We start from the raw sequence: 15372 nt of genomic DNA, 5'->3' as shown, positions 1-15372 counted from the left end.
TTGTTGACACTAGTGCGCACTCACCGTGAAAACTCTCTCTGGTTCCCCACGGGCGCGCATGTTGGTGTCGTGGATTTGTTTGAGCACCATCCAGGCCTCGTCGTGTTTCCCATTCTGAGAGAGAGTCCAGAACAAACACCAGCTTAATTAATATATCATGACTTGGTGAATATTACAGACAAAAAATGTCTTAAAATGTCTCTACATATTCTGATCATTAAATCACGTGTCAAACTCTGGCCTGGGGGCCAAATCTGGCCCGTAATATTTGGCCCACGAGGTCATATCAAATGTGTACTATAGTTGGTCCACCAGTATATAGCCTCTATATACTGGCAGGATTTGTAGTATTAGCGGTGTATGTGCACATACAAAATGTTATAGCACATTCATTTTATTTTTTGGCCTGTGTTTTATTTCAAATTTAATTTCTCATGTGTTTATAATATTAACCTTTGGTTGTTCCAGATTCAATGTTTACGCAAAACTAATGTTCATTTCCATATGAAAAAAATCTACACTACAGATCTGGAGAGAAGGGAAAACATGTACAATTGTTGACAATTTTTCCATAAATATTAATTTTGGCCCACTTTAAATTTGAGTTTGACACCCCTGCATTAAATCAGCAAAAAACTAAAACTGTTTAAATGGAACAAAAAGAGCAATTGGAGAAAAGTGTTTGACATTTTAATCACAAATCTCAATTTAATAAATAATAATAATAATGATTGTCCCCCTACAGGCCATAGAGGAGGGGCTGTGACATTGTTGGTTGATCAGACATTTACAACATGTAGTTAAATAAATGTTTGACTATAGAAATAATATTTCTGATAATATATTCATTAATAAAAGACAGCTCAGACTGGCTGATATAATTTTTTTGTGTGAAACAGTATGTTCAGCTAAAACCTTTTTTTTATAGTTACCATAATAGCGTACTCAAAACAGTTTTTGCTGCATTCACTAAATTGATATTTTCATCAAGTTCACAGACGTGTTCCACTGTACGTCCTGCACTGCCTCACCTCCAGGTAGAAGCGCGGACTCTCAGGCATGAACGTCAGAGCAACCACGGCGGAGACGCAGGGCAGCGCACACACCACCACAAACACTCTCCAGCTGTGGAACTGGTAGGCCGAGCCCATGCTGAAACTCCAGCCTGTAACGAAGGAGTGAAATCATTTTTCTGGAATTCTATTCAAACGTACAGTTTTTTTTTTTTTTGCTCAGTTGTTTTGAAAAGCCACAGCAGCTTATTGGGTTTCTATTATTTCTGTCTGAACAGCTCCAAAGACGTAGGTGTACAGTGTAATTCAGACTCTGTTTTAGATCCAGAAAACTTAATTATGTCCCCGGGACCACAGAGAGGGCAGACACACTGAGGGGGAGAGAAAATAATTAAAGCACAGAAAAATAACAGAACATAAAAGAACAACGAACCAGAAATACAGGGAAAAAGTTTCATATAAGAGAAGTGAGAGATTCAAATGTTAGAGGAGCAGATGAAGAACAATGTTTCACATGAGAAAAATATTATTATTATATTTCACTGAGCAATGTTTGAAATGCTAAAATAACGGAGCAAAAAGAAATAAAATATTTCAAAGGGAGAATGGAGGTGTGAGGATGGGGTTCACATAACATTTTTAAATATTTCAATACAGATCATTTTGGTAAAAAGAAATTGCACTTGAAGAAGTTTAAAAAAGCAGATATTGCACATTAAATAATAAAATACTGCACATGGTAAAATTAAAAATATTGAATGTGAGAAGTTTTAAAATACTGAAACATGACATATGGGCAAAAAAATATTCTATTATATGTAAGTATTCCACATGATAAAATATAAAGTTGAACTATTATTATGCAATATATGCATATTATGCAATATAAATATAATATATCATATAACTATTATATATTATAAGATAAAATGCAATATAAATATAATATATCATATAACACATACTGTATAAGTATATATATATATATATATATATATATATATATACACACAGTGAGGGTGTTAGTCTGGATGGTAGGGACTGACAGAGATACTCAGCAGGATTTATCTTCTGTAACCACTGAGCAACAGTGACACACACACACACACACACATTTTTTTACCATCCCCAAGGACACTGTCCTCAGCCAATGCAGAGGTTCGTTTTTCAAACATTGGGCAAAAATGGATCACACCAGTTTTCCGAACATTTTTCTCATATAAATGCTTTTAAAAATCATTTTAAAAACCTGAAACACACACACACACACACACACACACAGTTATCTGGCCTTTGTCCGCCAGTCAATGTGAAGAGCACTGCGGCGGAACCCATTATCCACACACCACTGCATCTTGGAGACAAAACGTGTTAAAAAAAGTGGCATTTAATCAATTGACCTCAATTATGAGCCTCTGCCGACGCAGCCACACTCACACGCACAGCAGTAAAGTTTATGAATCACACAAAACGCCTGAAGATGGAAATTATTTTTGTTTGAAAAAAAAAAAATCCAACGTGATTCTCTGCTCCGTAGCGTTGGCGCTGAGAGAAAACAGCTTTTTAACCTTCACTCAGTAATGTGACAACTATATGAAGGAAATACACAGAATATGTACTGTATATATCTGAGTTCATGAGTTCAACACATACAGAATGTGACTTGTAAACACTAGGGCTACTATGTAATACACACGCTGTACTACACAAGTACAAGAAAACTCCTAAAAAAGTTTTTCCAAATCAAAGATACATCACAAAAGATGCTGGAAACAAGTTTTACAAAAATGGACAAATGGATGAAACTAATTATTTTATCAATTTTACACATTTGTGTCTTGTGTTTCTGTGCAATGACAATAAATAAAGTCTCTGTTATGTGACCTTTTGACCTCTGAAATTGTCAGAATGATTCAAATAGACTATAACATTCAATTTATGAAAGTGAACTACTTGTCATTGTGACACCACTGCACACGCAACCAAATGTGACCTCTGCTTTTAACCCATCACCAGCAGGGGGCAGCTTTAAGTGCCCAGGGAGCAGTGTGTGGGCACGGTGACCTCAGTGGTAACTTGGCAGCTGGTGGACTCAAACCTGAAACCTCCCAGACCCAAGTCTGCTTCCTTAACCACTAAGGCACCACTGCCCCAATAATAACTGACTGTTATTAGAAAACAGTAAGAATTACAGCAGCAAAGAGTTTTTTTGGTACTTTGAGATTTCTTCATGGCGTCAGATATTGTATTTGAAAGAATAACGGCACAGGTTGACAATCATGACCAAACGACCAGTCTGACTCTTCAGGAACTTGTCCAGAGTGAGGCGTCAGAGAGCAACTAAATCGACACGACTCAGTCGGTGTTCTGCTCCGTTCCTTGTAGTTGACAGAGTTTCCTTTGTTTTCTCTCCTGTGCAGCTTCCCTTCAGCTCTCTGCTGTATCCCTTCACCTTTCCATTATCCCTGACACAAGCCACATAAATCAAACCCTCTCCCCCACCTCCCTGTTCTCTTTCTCTGCTGCTCCTCTTCCTCCACCCCTCTCCTCCAGACTGATTTTATTTAGTTTATTTTCTTCTTATCCTGCAACACCCCCGTCTCTTATCCTTCAGCTGCTCTGACTACAGTTGATCAGACTTGTTGTACGAGTCGGCCATTTTTACTTTCTCATCGTCTCTCTGCCATAACCTCACTGGATTATTAACTCAGGTTGTAGAACCATGATTTTAATATATCACACTTTTTTTTTTTTTTGCTTTATCAGAGCATCACCAGTGGTTGGACAATGATTTCAGCTCTAATACCTCTGCCCGTCGCCCAGCAACACCGCTGAGACGCACACAGGAAATTACTTATTTCATGTCAAATTTGACTGAGGTCACGCTGTCCCACAAAGAAGACACAGGTCAGTGTGAGGATAAACATGCAGATGGGCATGTACTGATGGAGACGAAGGATGTTGGAGATGGAGTTGACAGAGCAGAGAGGAAGAGGAGGAAGACCTCAGAGGAGCCTGGTGGATGTTATAAAAAAAAAGAAAAGTTGGAAGCAGATGATCTGCTGTGGTGCCCCCTGGAGGGAACAACCCACAGAAGAAGAAGAAGAAGAAGAAGCCCGACATTCCGATCCGCTCAAATATTCATAGGCTGTAGCGACACGTCATGTGATGAAACTTCAGCTAACACTGTGCTGTCCTGCTCAATGGGAGTTCATGACAGAAGCAAAGAAGAAGAGAAAGTTGAGCTTTAGTCCTGAGTGGAAAACTAAAGAAAAAAAAAATTATTCTGAGAATCTTTGCCTGGTTTATAATCAAATCTTAGCTTTGATACAGGATAAACAACAAAGTTATGAATTAACGTGGCTCTCTCCTGGATGTGATTCCTGTATTTTCTTCATTTAATTGATGCCTTGTTTAATTTCACAGCTTTTGCTTCAAAACTCCAGTGAACTTTGATTAAATTCCTTTAAATCCATTCCTCTCATTTCACAAAGACAATTAAAATACCAGTCGGTGCTTTTCTCTTCACTTTGGGACCAATGCGGCGTCTCCCCAGCAACAGTCCCACGGTCAATGTGGAAAAATGTGGTTTGATGGTAGTGTACTTAAAACTCTGAACAAAGAATTAATGCAGTACTGCAAGTATTTTTCCCACAGATTTTAACTTATCAACATTTGATATTACTCAACCTTGAACATGGAAAATAATAAAAAACGCAGGATGACCATGAAAATAAAGTATGAAATTATTGATTTTTTTTTCCTGTTATTTCTTATTGGAAAATTGATTTTCCTGTTATTTCTTATTGGAAAAAATGATTCGAGATACGAGCTCGGTCCTGGAGCGGATTATGCTCGTATCTCAAGGTTCCACCATATATATACTATATATATATATATATATATATATATTTATAAAAATAATTTTCTCTGAAGAGATGTTCAGATGGGGTTGAAGGGACGTGCTTGATGTCCACCGTCATCTCTGACTTTCACCCTTTAAAACCTTCACCAGCCTGGTCTTCTAAACGGCGGCGGTGGAACTCCACTTCGCCGTGGCTGCTATCATTCTTCCTCTGTTGCTTCCATTTTATTATTCCGTACAAGCCGTCCTCAGTGTAAGGGCTCTTTTCTCAGTCTGGCACTGTAACAATCTACTTCACTGGACAGAGTTGTCACTTACCATAATGTGGGATGATGGCCCAGGCCATGGCTGAGGCATAAATTCCTCCGATCATCCAGAACATGCAGAGCCAGCTCAGATGCTCTCCCCTCTTCTCCCGAGCCAAGACCTCCGCAAAATATGAGAAGACTATTGGAACTGCTCCACCGATCCTGGGAAAAGAGAATTGTTTTAGAAATTGTTTTAGGAAAAATGTTGTAGTATAAAGAGTGTGTATTAAAGGGGGTTTCAAACTCCTGACCCAGGGTCCACATCTGGCCGAGACTAGACGTCAATAATAATTTAAATTTGCAATTCAATTTCTTTTTTTAAACATATAAAAAAACTACCTTACACAATGTTCAAGCTCTGTCTGGTCAGACCTACATCGCAGTATTTTTTATCCTTAGATCAACAAAAACACCAGTTCATATGTATACGTCTTTATTTCTTACATGAAAAACTGTCATTTCTTATAGAGGACTGTATAAACAGCAGTTGGTTTCATATAAACTGTGTCCAAATATACGACATTCTTTGAAACGCTGCTGCAGGGATACATTTTGCACCAGGAGAAATTGTGGAAATTGCAATGACATTCTTATTCGGTGTAAGTCATTTCAATTATAACCAGACTCTCAGTGAGCTGTCAACGTCACCGCTCTGCTGACGCCGAGTAAAAAAGACAAAAAAAAAAAAAGTCTGTGTTTGAAATGAGTGAAGTCAGCAGTGTGTTAAGAAAAGAATACAACTGCTGTGGACTGTGGTGAAACTGAGAACACAGTGGGATTTTATGGACAATAACGCGGCAGGAGTCTTAGTGTTTGGACTCACTCATAGACCGTACACCAGGGCTGCCCAATGGGTAGATCAATCCAACAGTAGTAGCAGTAGTAATAAGGGAGTGCTGCTGGACCGTGAGCTACTGAAATAAAAATTAAACCTTCAAAGTATAGATGTCTATTTTACATTAAATTTCTTAGGACTAAATTAGTAACCATAGTAACCATATACTGTAAGTTTTGATTATTTATGCCATACAGTTAGATGCATCTAATCAAATAAAAGTACAATAATATACCATGTATATTGAAAGTATATTTAGGTTATATAAGTAAATATAGATTTAATACTACATTATAAGGTGTATCATTTTACCCTGATCATTTCAAAAGTAGCCCCCCCCCCCAAAAGTATCAGTTTGGGGTTAAAAAGTGGAAAAGTCCACTCATTATCCAAAGATGGATCAAACCTCACGTCACCTCAGCCGGAAAATCAGCAGCAAACAGAGGAGTGATGCTGGGATTATTGTGATGTGTCAACACTGGAGGTCCATACTGCTTAGATCAGATTTATTATTTAGAGATCATCCATTTGTACCTTTTTTTAAAGCATAGAGCAAAGAGCGGTAAAAAAAAAAGTTGGGATAAGGATTTAGAAGATTAGACATATATACTTGTAATTTAATCTCAGAGAACGAGGTCAGGGAATGATTCATGTTTATGTGAAGTTCTCACAAAACACAAACTCCAGTGTGTGTGTGTGTGTATGTGTGTGTATTTGCGTGTGTGCATAGGTGTTATTGATTTATGATATGAAGCCCTTAACTAAAACTCATTCCTTGATCTTCCCATTAGGAATGCCTCTGCAGCAGGACTCTGTAGAGACAGCTCATGGTGGCTGAGCTAATGAGGTGCAGACAATGTTAATGGAACATTGGAACCAACACCACCCGAGTCCGTCCGGCAGCAGCACTTAATGCTGAATCGCATTTCTCTCAGATTGAGACTCCGGCAAAAACAACCACAGCCGCTCCAGACAGTGTTTGTTCAGCCTGTTAAATCTCCTACCTCCACACATCAGCCTGCATGTGGATACAGATGGAGGATTAAGTGATGACATAAACGCTGAATCTGCTGATTAAAAATTTAAAAACAACGCAACTGTAATTAAAAAACTAATGAGCTCAAAGCTGGTGAGTCCAGAGACGTTAGTGCCAAAATAAGACGAGTGAGGTGAGTGAACTGGAAACAGTACGCAGTGATATGTGTACATTTATACACACACCATTTACACAGACAGGAAATCCATTTAAATATACAGTAGATTACAGCGTGTTATGTATTTCTAGCTCAGTCTGAGCGTCAGGAGTTTGGAGTCTCCCACTTAAAGAAGGATGGTGTAACACTACGTACGTTAGCCTGAGTTTATGACGACCACAGTCTTTTTACAGTCTCAAAATGATTATGTTATATTATTTATGTGATTATGTAAATAGTTTATAAATTCAATGGAAGACCAGGAACTTCTGACTGACACAAAAAGATCTAAAAAATAATGACTGAAGTCTCTCAACCTTGGGGTCGCAACCCCAAAAGGGGTCGTCTGAGATGTCTTAGTAATTGAGCAAAAAAAAGACTGATAAAAATATTTCTTCAACTAATTCTTATTCTTTTTCAAATCATTTATTTATTAATCACAAACACCACACACAATCTTAAACGACCGCATTCTTTCCTGTTCATGAATATAATTCAAGTTCAAATAAATTGCAACATTTGATTGATGGCTGTGATCGTGTGACTGCACAAACCACAGCTACTAAAAATGTCCACGGAAATGGGGTCACAGGCCAAAAAAGGTCAGGAACCACTGTTCTAATTCATAGGAGAACTCACTTGAACTAACAGCTACATCGCTACAGCTGAGTTAGCACTTTTAGCTAACTGCCAAAGGGTTTGTTGGGAATAACTAAAAATGTAGAGCTTATTTTTATTTCTTTCAAACAGAGGGTAACAACAGTCAGCAGCAGCGGCCATTTTTATGACGCCTGTCTGTGCTCGTCTCACTGCAAAGTCATACTTTGTCTCTTTTTCCATCTGTCAGGACAGAGGGCGCTCATTATTATTCCCAAGCTCTGCCTCATTATTATTGTTGTCTTGGACGGCTGCCTGTAGTTGAGGAGTCTGTGGAGGTAAGTTGGTCAGTGTAGTGTTTCATACATTGAGACCAATAATCTGGGGTTTATTTTTTATTTCGATTATTAATTTATTTTTATTTATTATTTATTTGTACAGCATATATTTATCTTAACGTCTGTGTTGGTTTCATGCCACACAGTAGGCCCAAGGTGTTGGTGGTGCTGTTTATGCCAGTGTTCCAAATGATATTCGGTTGTACCTACACCATACGTGTCAAACTCAAGGCCCAGGGGACCAAATGCCGTTTTGTGTCCTGCAGCCCGGTTCCAAGTGACCTATGGACTGGTACTGGTCCACGGACCGGGGTTAGGGGACCCCTGATCTATACAGTCTTCTATTTACAACCGGCCCTTCAAGGGGAACTGTATTGCTGATGTGGTCAGCTGTTCATTTACTGTGCTACACTCATTTTGACAAAAGCTTCCTATTTGCTACACTCATTTTGACAAAAGCTTCCTGCTCTCCATCTGAGTGAATGCAGCAGAAAAGAGGAATTCAAAGGGAGGTTTGGTGAGAAAATTCTGGTTTCACAAGGAAAGCCTTTGGGGAGAGGGTTGGCGTAGAGTTAAATTAAAAAAAAACTACTGCAGTAAAGACAAGCGAATAAAAAAAGTAATGGCGTATTGGATCCACTCACCCGAAGCCGGAGACCATGCGGCAGAAGAGGAACGTGCTGTAGCCTTGAACGAAGGACGAAAGGAAGGCGAAGAAGCCGTTAACCGACATGGAGATCAGCAGGCACTGTTTACGGCCCACCTTGTCTGATAGGCCGCCCCAGAAGAAGGCTCCGAACATCATCCCCAGGTAGACAATACTACCTGTAGAGGGAGTTAACGACAGACAGAGAAGTAAGAGACCATCACACGCTGGAAGCTGTTGTTTTTGTCATAAATCACTGTGGAGAATTTATCCTCACAGCTCAACAAACGGCACCACAACACTTCAATTTTATCTTTTTGTATGCCTGGCTACTTGAGAGATAATTGATACTATAAAACAGGGGTGTCAAACATACAGCCCGGGGGCCAAAACCGGCCCACAAGGCAGTTCAATTTCCACTGAAAATAAAATAAAAATACACAAAACAAAGGGGAAAAACATGGATTTATCGTTATTGACAGTTAGTCTAAATGAGTTTGACAGCCCTGCTTTAAAATAATTACAAACACACACAAAAACATCCTGTGAACAGAGTCGAGTTCAGGATAAACTTGTTTTCATGTTGTCTGTGTTCACAGCTGGCTTTAACTTTGTTTTCACGCAGCTGAAATAAACCACAGAGGAGCCGGCGTATCACAGCTGTGGTCGATGTCAAACATTATCACACCATATTATGCATAAGCTGTTTTGCTGTTGTGTTAGCATGCTCTGACCCTGCAGATAACAGGTGCATCACTGACCCTGTTCCTGGCTGAAACATCAGCTGAAACCTTAAGTGCCTCTTTCCAACAGCGTCCCAGAGCTCACACTGAGATCGGCTGTGTTGTGTCCAAGCTGTTGACAGACCACTGAGGAGTGACAGAAAGTGAACGTCTCTATAAATAGCTAGGTTGGGATTGACTGCGAGTAGTTCACAGATGAGGTCGGACTATAAGACAACAACACTGTAAATCAAGTCAACTGTGTTTTGATTGCTGTGAGCGATCGGGGTTTTCCATTTCCTTCCTCTAATGACGTAAGTCAATATGTCTGAGGCAGACTGGATCGATAGCTGATAACAAACATTTTGGTGCTGTTATTTCATGATACCACTGTCAGAGGGGTCATTTACTGCCGCTGCTGTTGAATCTTTGTTCTTGTTCTTTGTTTGTACAAGAGTAATGGTAAATGGTCAGTACACACTGTACAAAGAAGAAAAAACTATATTCAATTCTAATGTAATGGTTAAATGGATGATTTGTAGAGAAAGGTTCTCAAAAAGTTTTTTCAATAGTCTTGAAACTTTTCGACTTGGCCTTGGATTGTAAATCTTACCATTGTAAATTGAAGTGGAGACTGCTCTCTTGAACTGAACCATTTAGAAATTAAAGTGAAAATTGTGAAATACTTTTTTGTCTGAGTAGATGGATCTGCAAATGTAGTTCAGCTGGCAGAATTCTACAAAAAGGAAAGATAAATAATGAAATATTAGACTGCATTTAGTTTAATCTGCAATTACTTTCAGTTGTATGCACAGCACACTGATGGTACCGGGTTGTCCCATTATCAGTATTAGGGGTGTGTATTGGTAAGAATCTGCGATACGATATCAGGCTACATAGGCGACGATAAGTTACATTGGGATGTACTGTGATACTGTAGGCACGAGGAAATATTGAGTGTTTTTAAACAAAGATTGTACGAAAACTGTCAACATAGCATAAATACAATACCGTTACCTGCTTATAGTGTTAGGAAATGGAATATCACAATATTTCAGCATATCAATACGTGTTAGGAAACGGAATATCACAATATTTAAGCATATCAATATATTCTTGCATTCCAAACCAGCTGAAGTACTTTTACTTGTGTACTCTCTGATATCGAGTACCAATACCGTTGTGCAATAAACACATTGCAAAAAACCTAACCGTGCAAAACAAGGTGGGTCGCAAGAGATTTATTTTAGGTCGTATCGCATCATGTTTCCCTGGAGTTTATGAATAATATCTAGTGACTTGGATCGTGAAAGTTTGTGACTTTTAAAATATGGGTCCCAAGAAAAACAGTTTGGGAAACACTGTATTAGAAGATATATCCATATGATTATGGATAGAATAAAAACAATGGTAAATAATAATAAGTCTGGTAAGTGCAGTTAGCTGAGGTTTCCAGAGATGTTACGCCGTTCATTACTGATGTTGAGATACTGTATCTCCAAATTGTTGACCAACTTAAATGATCAGCTCATGAGGTAGAACTGAACTAACACCACGCTAACTCACCACCCAACGCAGTAGTATCGAGTTACTGGATCTGCACTTTTTCCTCATGCAGCAGCTTGAATAATTAAAGGAAGAATAATGTTGAAACTAATGCTAGTAATTTACACCAAAGGTACTTCTATAGTAAATAAAAGTATTGTATTTTTTCCATTTTTTTTTAAATTATCCTAGAACTTTTTGACCAACACTTAAGATACTGGTCAAGTGACTGGTCGAGCTAATGTCAGTAAAATTTGACTGATGTTTCAGAGTACGCCTCCGGGGGGCAGCAACAGAGAAGCAGTTGACCTCGGAGCCTAGCTCTTAAAGTCTGGACATCTGTCTCTCACTGCTGCTCGTCTGCAGGGAGGAAGGGTCGTTTATCTTTCTCCCCCAAGAAACACACGGCATGAAGGGAATTTGTGAATGTAGCCACGGTAGGAAAGTGTGATGAATGATGCACCGTTCTTCGTATGTGCTCATAAAAATTCTGATTTAAGATGAAGGCCGGCTTCAATTCTTGCAAAGAAACTCCAGCAGAGCTATATACGTAATAAAAAAGGTGTTTTTTTTCCTCTTTTACTGTGAGGTGATGGGACAGATACACCAAAGAAGCAGCTCTTATCGAGCTACACAGACATAATACTGTGGGCTAGTGATTCATTACAGGTGACAACCACTGCCACTGCAGAGAAAACCCGACAGGCTAGGCCGCTGCTCGGAAAATATCAACGTGAATATCAAAACTGCTGCATTGTGCACAAACCGGTGACACCTTTTGATCAGTGTAGCAACACACAAGCAACAAGGGTGTGGACGCCTGCTCTGGACGAGATGCTATCTGGAAAAATCGGCTCATTTGTTTTATGGCTCCACTCGCACCGGGGTTTGTATCTGTAATAAAGGGGGAGGGGGAAGGTGGGGGTGATGATGGCACAGTATGAATCTTTATGAGACCGGGGTCAGGTCTTTGTGCAGGGTTCAAACTCAGGTCATGATGTGATGTCCTACACCTGCTCTTTTATTGGGCGCTAGCAAAGCCTAACGCTAAAAGCAATGCGGCACAGGGGTCATAAATGTTGGCAACGCTAATGGCTAAACAGCTACTTTTGACCCGTTGTTTCAGCAGATGCTTTGTTAAAGGTGGATTGATATGAGGCCTGTTGTTGTACTTTATGATTCTGCAGTAGCATTAGCGTGAAACTACAAGATGATGGTGCAAATCTGTCCTGAAATTGTTAGCATTTGGAACAACCTGTCTGCAGTTTGTGCAGTGAACGCAGCAGAACGGCAGCGCTAACACCAGCCCTACATTTGTGTTTGGTATGCATTAGCTACCTGCTAAGATTGATCACAGGGTACCGTACTTGCTTAGCAGTAGTACTCATCCTCTGGGGTGCATTACTCTCTGGTATTTCATGACAAACACACCCGTGATCACGTGGAGTTTGGCTTCAGACGGAATAAAAATGAGGGAAAAAGATTTCCATCCAAACCACCGGCCGTTGGCTCTGGTTTTATTTTCACCTCAGGTGTTGTTTTCAGCCGTGATGTGGTTTGGTCAACAACTATTGGAGCAGAAGCTGCAGCGAACAACGCGTCCAGACCACAGTGTTCTACTGTCTGTGAAGGCAAATGGATTTTAGAATTGGATTTTTTTTCTACTATTGAAGATGCTTATTTCAGTGTCTCCAAGTGTGTTTTTGAAAAGAAATGGAAAGAAAAAGAAAGAAAAAGACTTCTCTAATTTAGTTGTGGTCAGTGTTAGTCAAAAAGTTCCAGGACAGGTGTTATCATTTCAAAAGCTGTCTTATTGTTAACACCAAATGTTAATGTTAATGTCAAGGCTTGGTGCCTTAAAGAAACCTACTTTAACAATCTATGTTAGAAAATAAAAATACAGCGGTTCTCAAACGGTGGTGTACGTACCACCGGTGGTACGGGACTGTCCTCTAGTGGTACGTGGGGAAAATTAGTATTTTCACATTTGCATTTTCAGTTGAATAAATCTGAAACATACCATGCACAAATAATACAACATTTAAACATAAACATCTTTCTAATCATTTATAAACATCTCTCCTGTGGTGGAAGCTAACAGGGAAGGTCACTGCTGCTGTATTCTAATGTTGGTCATCATGGTGGTACTCAGAGAGAGATCAATGTTTTCTCAGGTAGTACAGAGTATAAAAAGTTTAAGAACCACTGGTCTAATACAGTCTATGAATTAGAATAAAACATAATTATTTGTAATGATGATTTAGATATGTGTATAATCCCTATATATTACTCTGTATCGCCTAAGTTTTCCCAGTGTGTTCTCTACACTAGTTTTTTTTTTATGACTCCTTATTTTCCTAAACAGATGATCGTTTGTGTTCTGTTTGCCCACTCAGCAAACACAGCACACATCAAACAGTGGCCCCTTCTCCAGTCTGATGATGAGGTAAACGGCTCATGTGCCGGCGCTTTGTTGAAAACAGGAGCGCAAGAAGAAAAGAAAGTGCACAGATAGCTACAAACGCCGTCGTCGCTGGCGTTTTAATTAACTGGCCTCAGGCTGCAGCAGAGCCCAGTCATCAGTGCACCGGGTTGATTTACTGTTGCTATTGATGCTGTGTGTGATCACACAAATGAAGCAATGAAACCACCAAGCACTGAGGGGAGAGGGAAAAAAAAAACCATTAGGATGCACCAAAGTCCCTGACGTGGGTGTTGAACCGGCACCAGATGAACCCGAGAACACGTATGGAGTTAACCAGAGTCTCTTTGTATATTTCATTGTATATTAGGGCCATGTGGTGGATGGGGGAGAGGGGGTGAGGTGGGGAGGGCAGTGGAGGCAAAGTGTACATAAAAGCAAGCACTCTCCCTTTTCTGCTGTAGGGAGGTACGTGAGCCAGTCTACCATGGCTAAACTGCAGAGAAGCACAATACTGCAGAGATTAACTCCAGCCCATATCTTTAGATCTCCTGCATGACTGTGAGACACAAACACAGAGACAGAGAGACAGAGAGACGGGGGGGGGGTTACGTCAGCCAAGGGAACAGGGAGGACAGGCAAAGGCAGGAGGGTATATATGTATATATATAAATATATATACACATATACCCTCTGTGTGTGTGTGTGTGTGTCTTAGGGAAACGAAACACTCAACCCACGATACGATTTTTTTTATTCATAAGAACTGATATGGACATGTGTTACCTCATAAACTGAACTTGTTATTTTAAACAACAGAACACCAAGAACCACACACAGGTCTGTATGTTGATGTTGTCACTTAACCTGAAGGCTCAGGGTGTAACAACTCATCGCCTGACGACTAATGACAACATCAACACTTGCTCTGACGATGGAGTAAACTAAATACACCGTGTTGATTTCATAGATTTAAATTTATCAAAAACAATTAGGAGTATTTTAATAAAAATTATATCAAATTGTCTTATAAACCATGACTCACCTGCAGCTTTAAAACCCAGAAATCAGTATTGGCTGGACATTTTCCATCAACTCCATTATTAATTATTTGTAGATTTTTGGTTTTTAAATAAAGACTATGAGTCAACCTCTAATCTTAATACAGGACATACTACAAACTATGACAAACTAAAAAAAAAGTTTTTTTTTTTGTTTTTTGTTTTACCAGATCGATATCTATTTCTGTTTCAGCTGCAGCTGTAACACGCAGCATGAGTCAGCCCCTCAAACCTCATCCACCACTCTGGTACTTCACACACTCTGGTACTACAGTACAGTCAGGACGCCTGCTTTAATATTCCTTTACAGCCTTAGTTTATCTGGCCGTGGTCCTGTGATAATGGACTTGGCTTTGATAGTAATTCTCAACAGAGCTGCACGGAGGAGGTGTTAGTGCCAGAGAAACACTGGTTAAAAAAACAAAAAACAAAAACAAAAACAGTTTTACTGTGTGTAGACAGCCAGACTAGAACCTGAACCTTGGTTTCACTTCATGTCTGTCTGTAGAATATCTCATTTCCTAATAGTTGTTGTATATATAATGTAAATGAAGTTAATACTGTGTTGTGTTCCTCTGGAAATGTCTTTGTTTTTTGTGTGTTATTATTATTATCTGCACCAGTCAATTCATTTATCGTCTCCACTAATAAGACCAGACAGTATAATGTACAGGATAGATGAGAAATGTTAACAAACAGCAAGTTGATATTTACAGTATATTTCTATAGTACTACGCTATACTTCACTCTTATACCCTGAACTGTACTGCGAACTTAAGTTAAACCATAATGATTTCATTTATTCAGTTTTGCAGACATTTCCACTC

General features: G+C 39.3%; 1 protein-coding gene across 3 annotated transcripts in view; it reads right to left on the bottom strand.

The window, feature by feature from the left end:
- LOC103389898 (synaptic vesicle glycoprotein 2C-like) overlaps positions 1 to 15372 on the bottom strand; it is a 35333-nt gene that overhangs the window by 6124 nt on the left and 13837 nt on the right. For all 3 annotated transcript variants that reach the window (XM_017038912.2, XM_025062532.1, XM_017038913.2), the window contains 4 exons: positions 8794 to 8974; positions 5197 to 5348; positions 1032 to 1165; positions 25 to 114 (listed from right to left, as the gene is read on the bottom strand). In XM_017038912.2, the coding sequence (XP_016894401.1) occupies positions 25 to 114; positions 1032 to 1165; positions 5197 to 5348; positions 8794 to 8974 (557 nt within the window). The remainder of the gene's footprint in view (positions 1 to 24; positions 115 to 1031; positions 1166 to 5196; positions 5349 to 8793; positions 8975 to 15372) is intronic.

This window comes from Cynoglossus semilaevis, chromosome 14, assembly GCF_000523025.1.
Source record: "Cynoglossus semilaevis isolate Cse_v1.0 chromosome 14, Cse_v1.0, whole genome shotgun sequence".
NCBI classification, from domain to species: domain Eukaryota; kingdom Metazoa; phylum Chordata; class Actinopteri; order Pleuronectiformes; family Cynoglossidae; genus Cynoglossus; species Cynoglossus semilaevis.
Note: the sequence above shows the minus strand (reverse complement) of the source record. Positions and strands in the feature narration are given on the sequence as shown.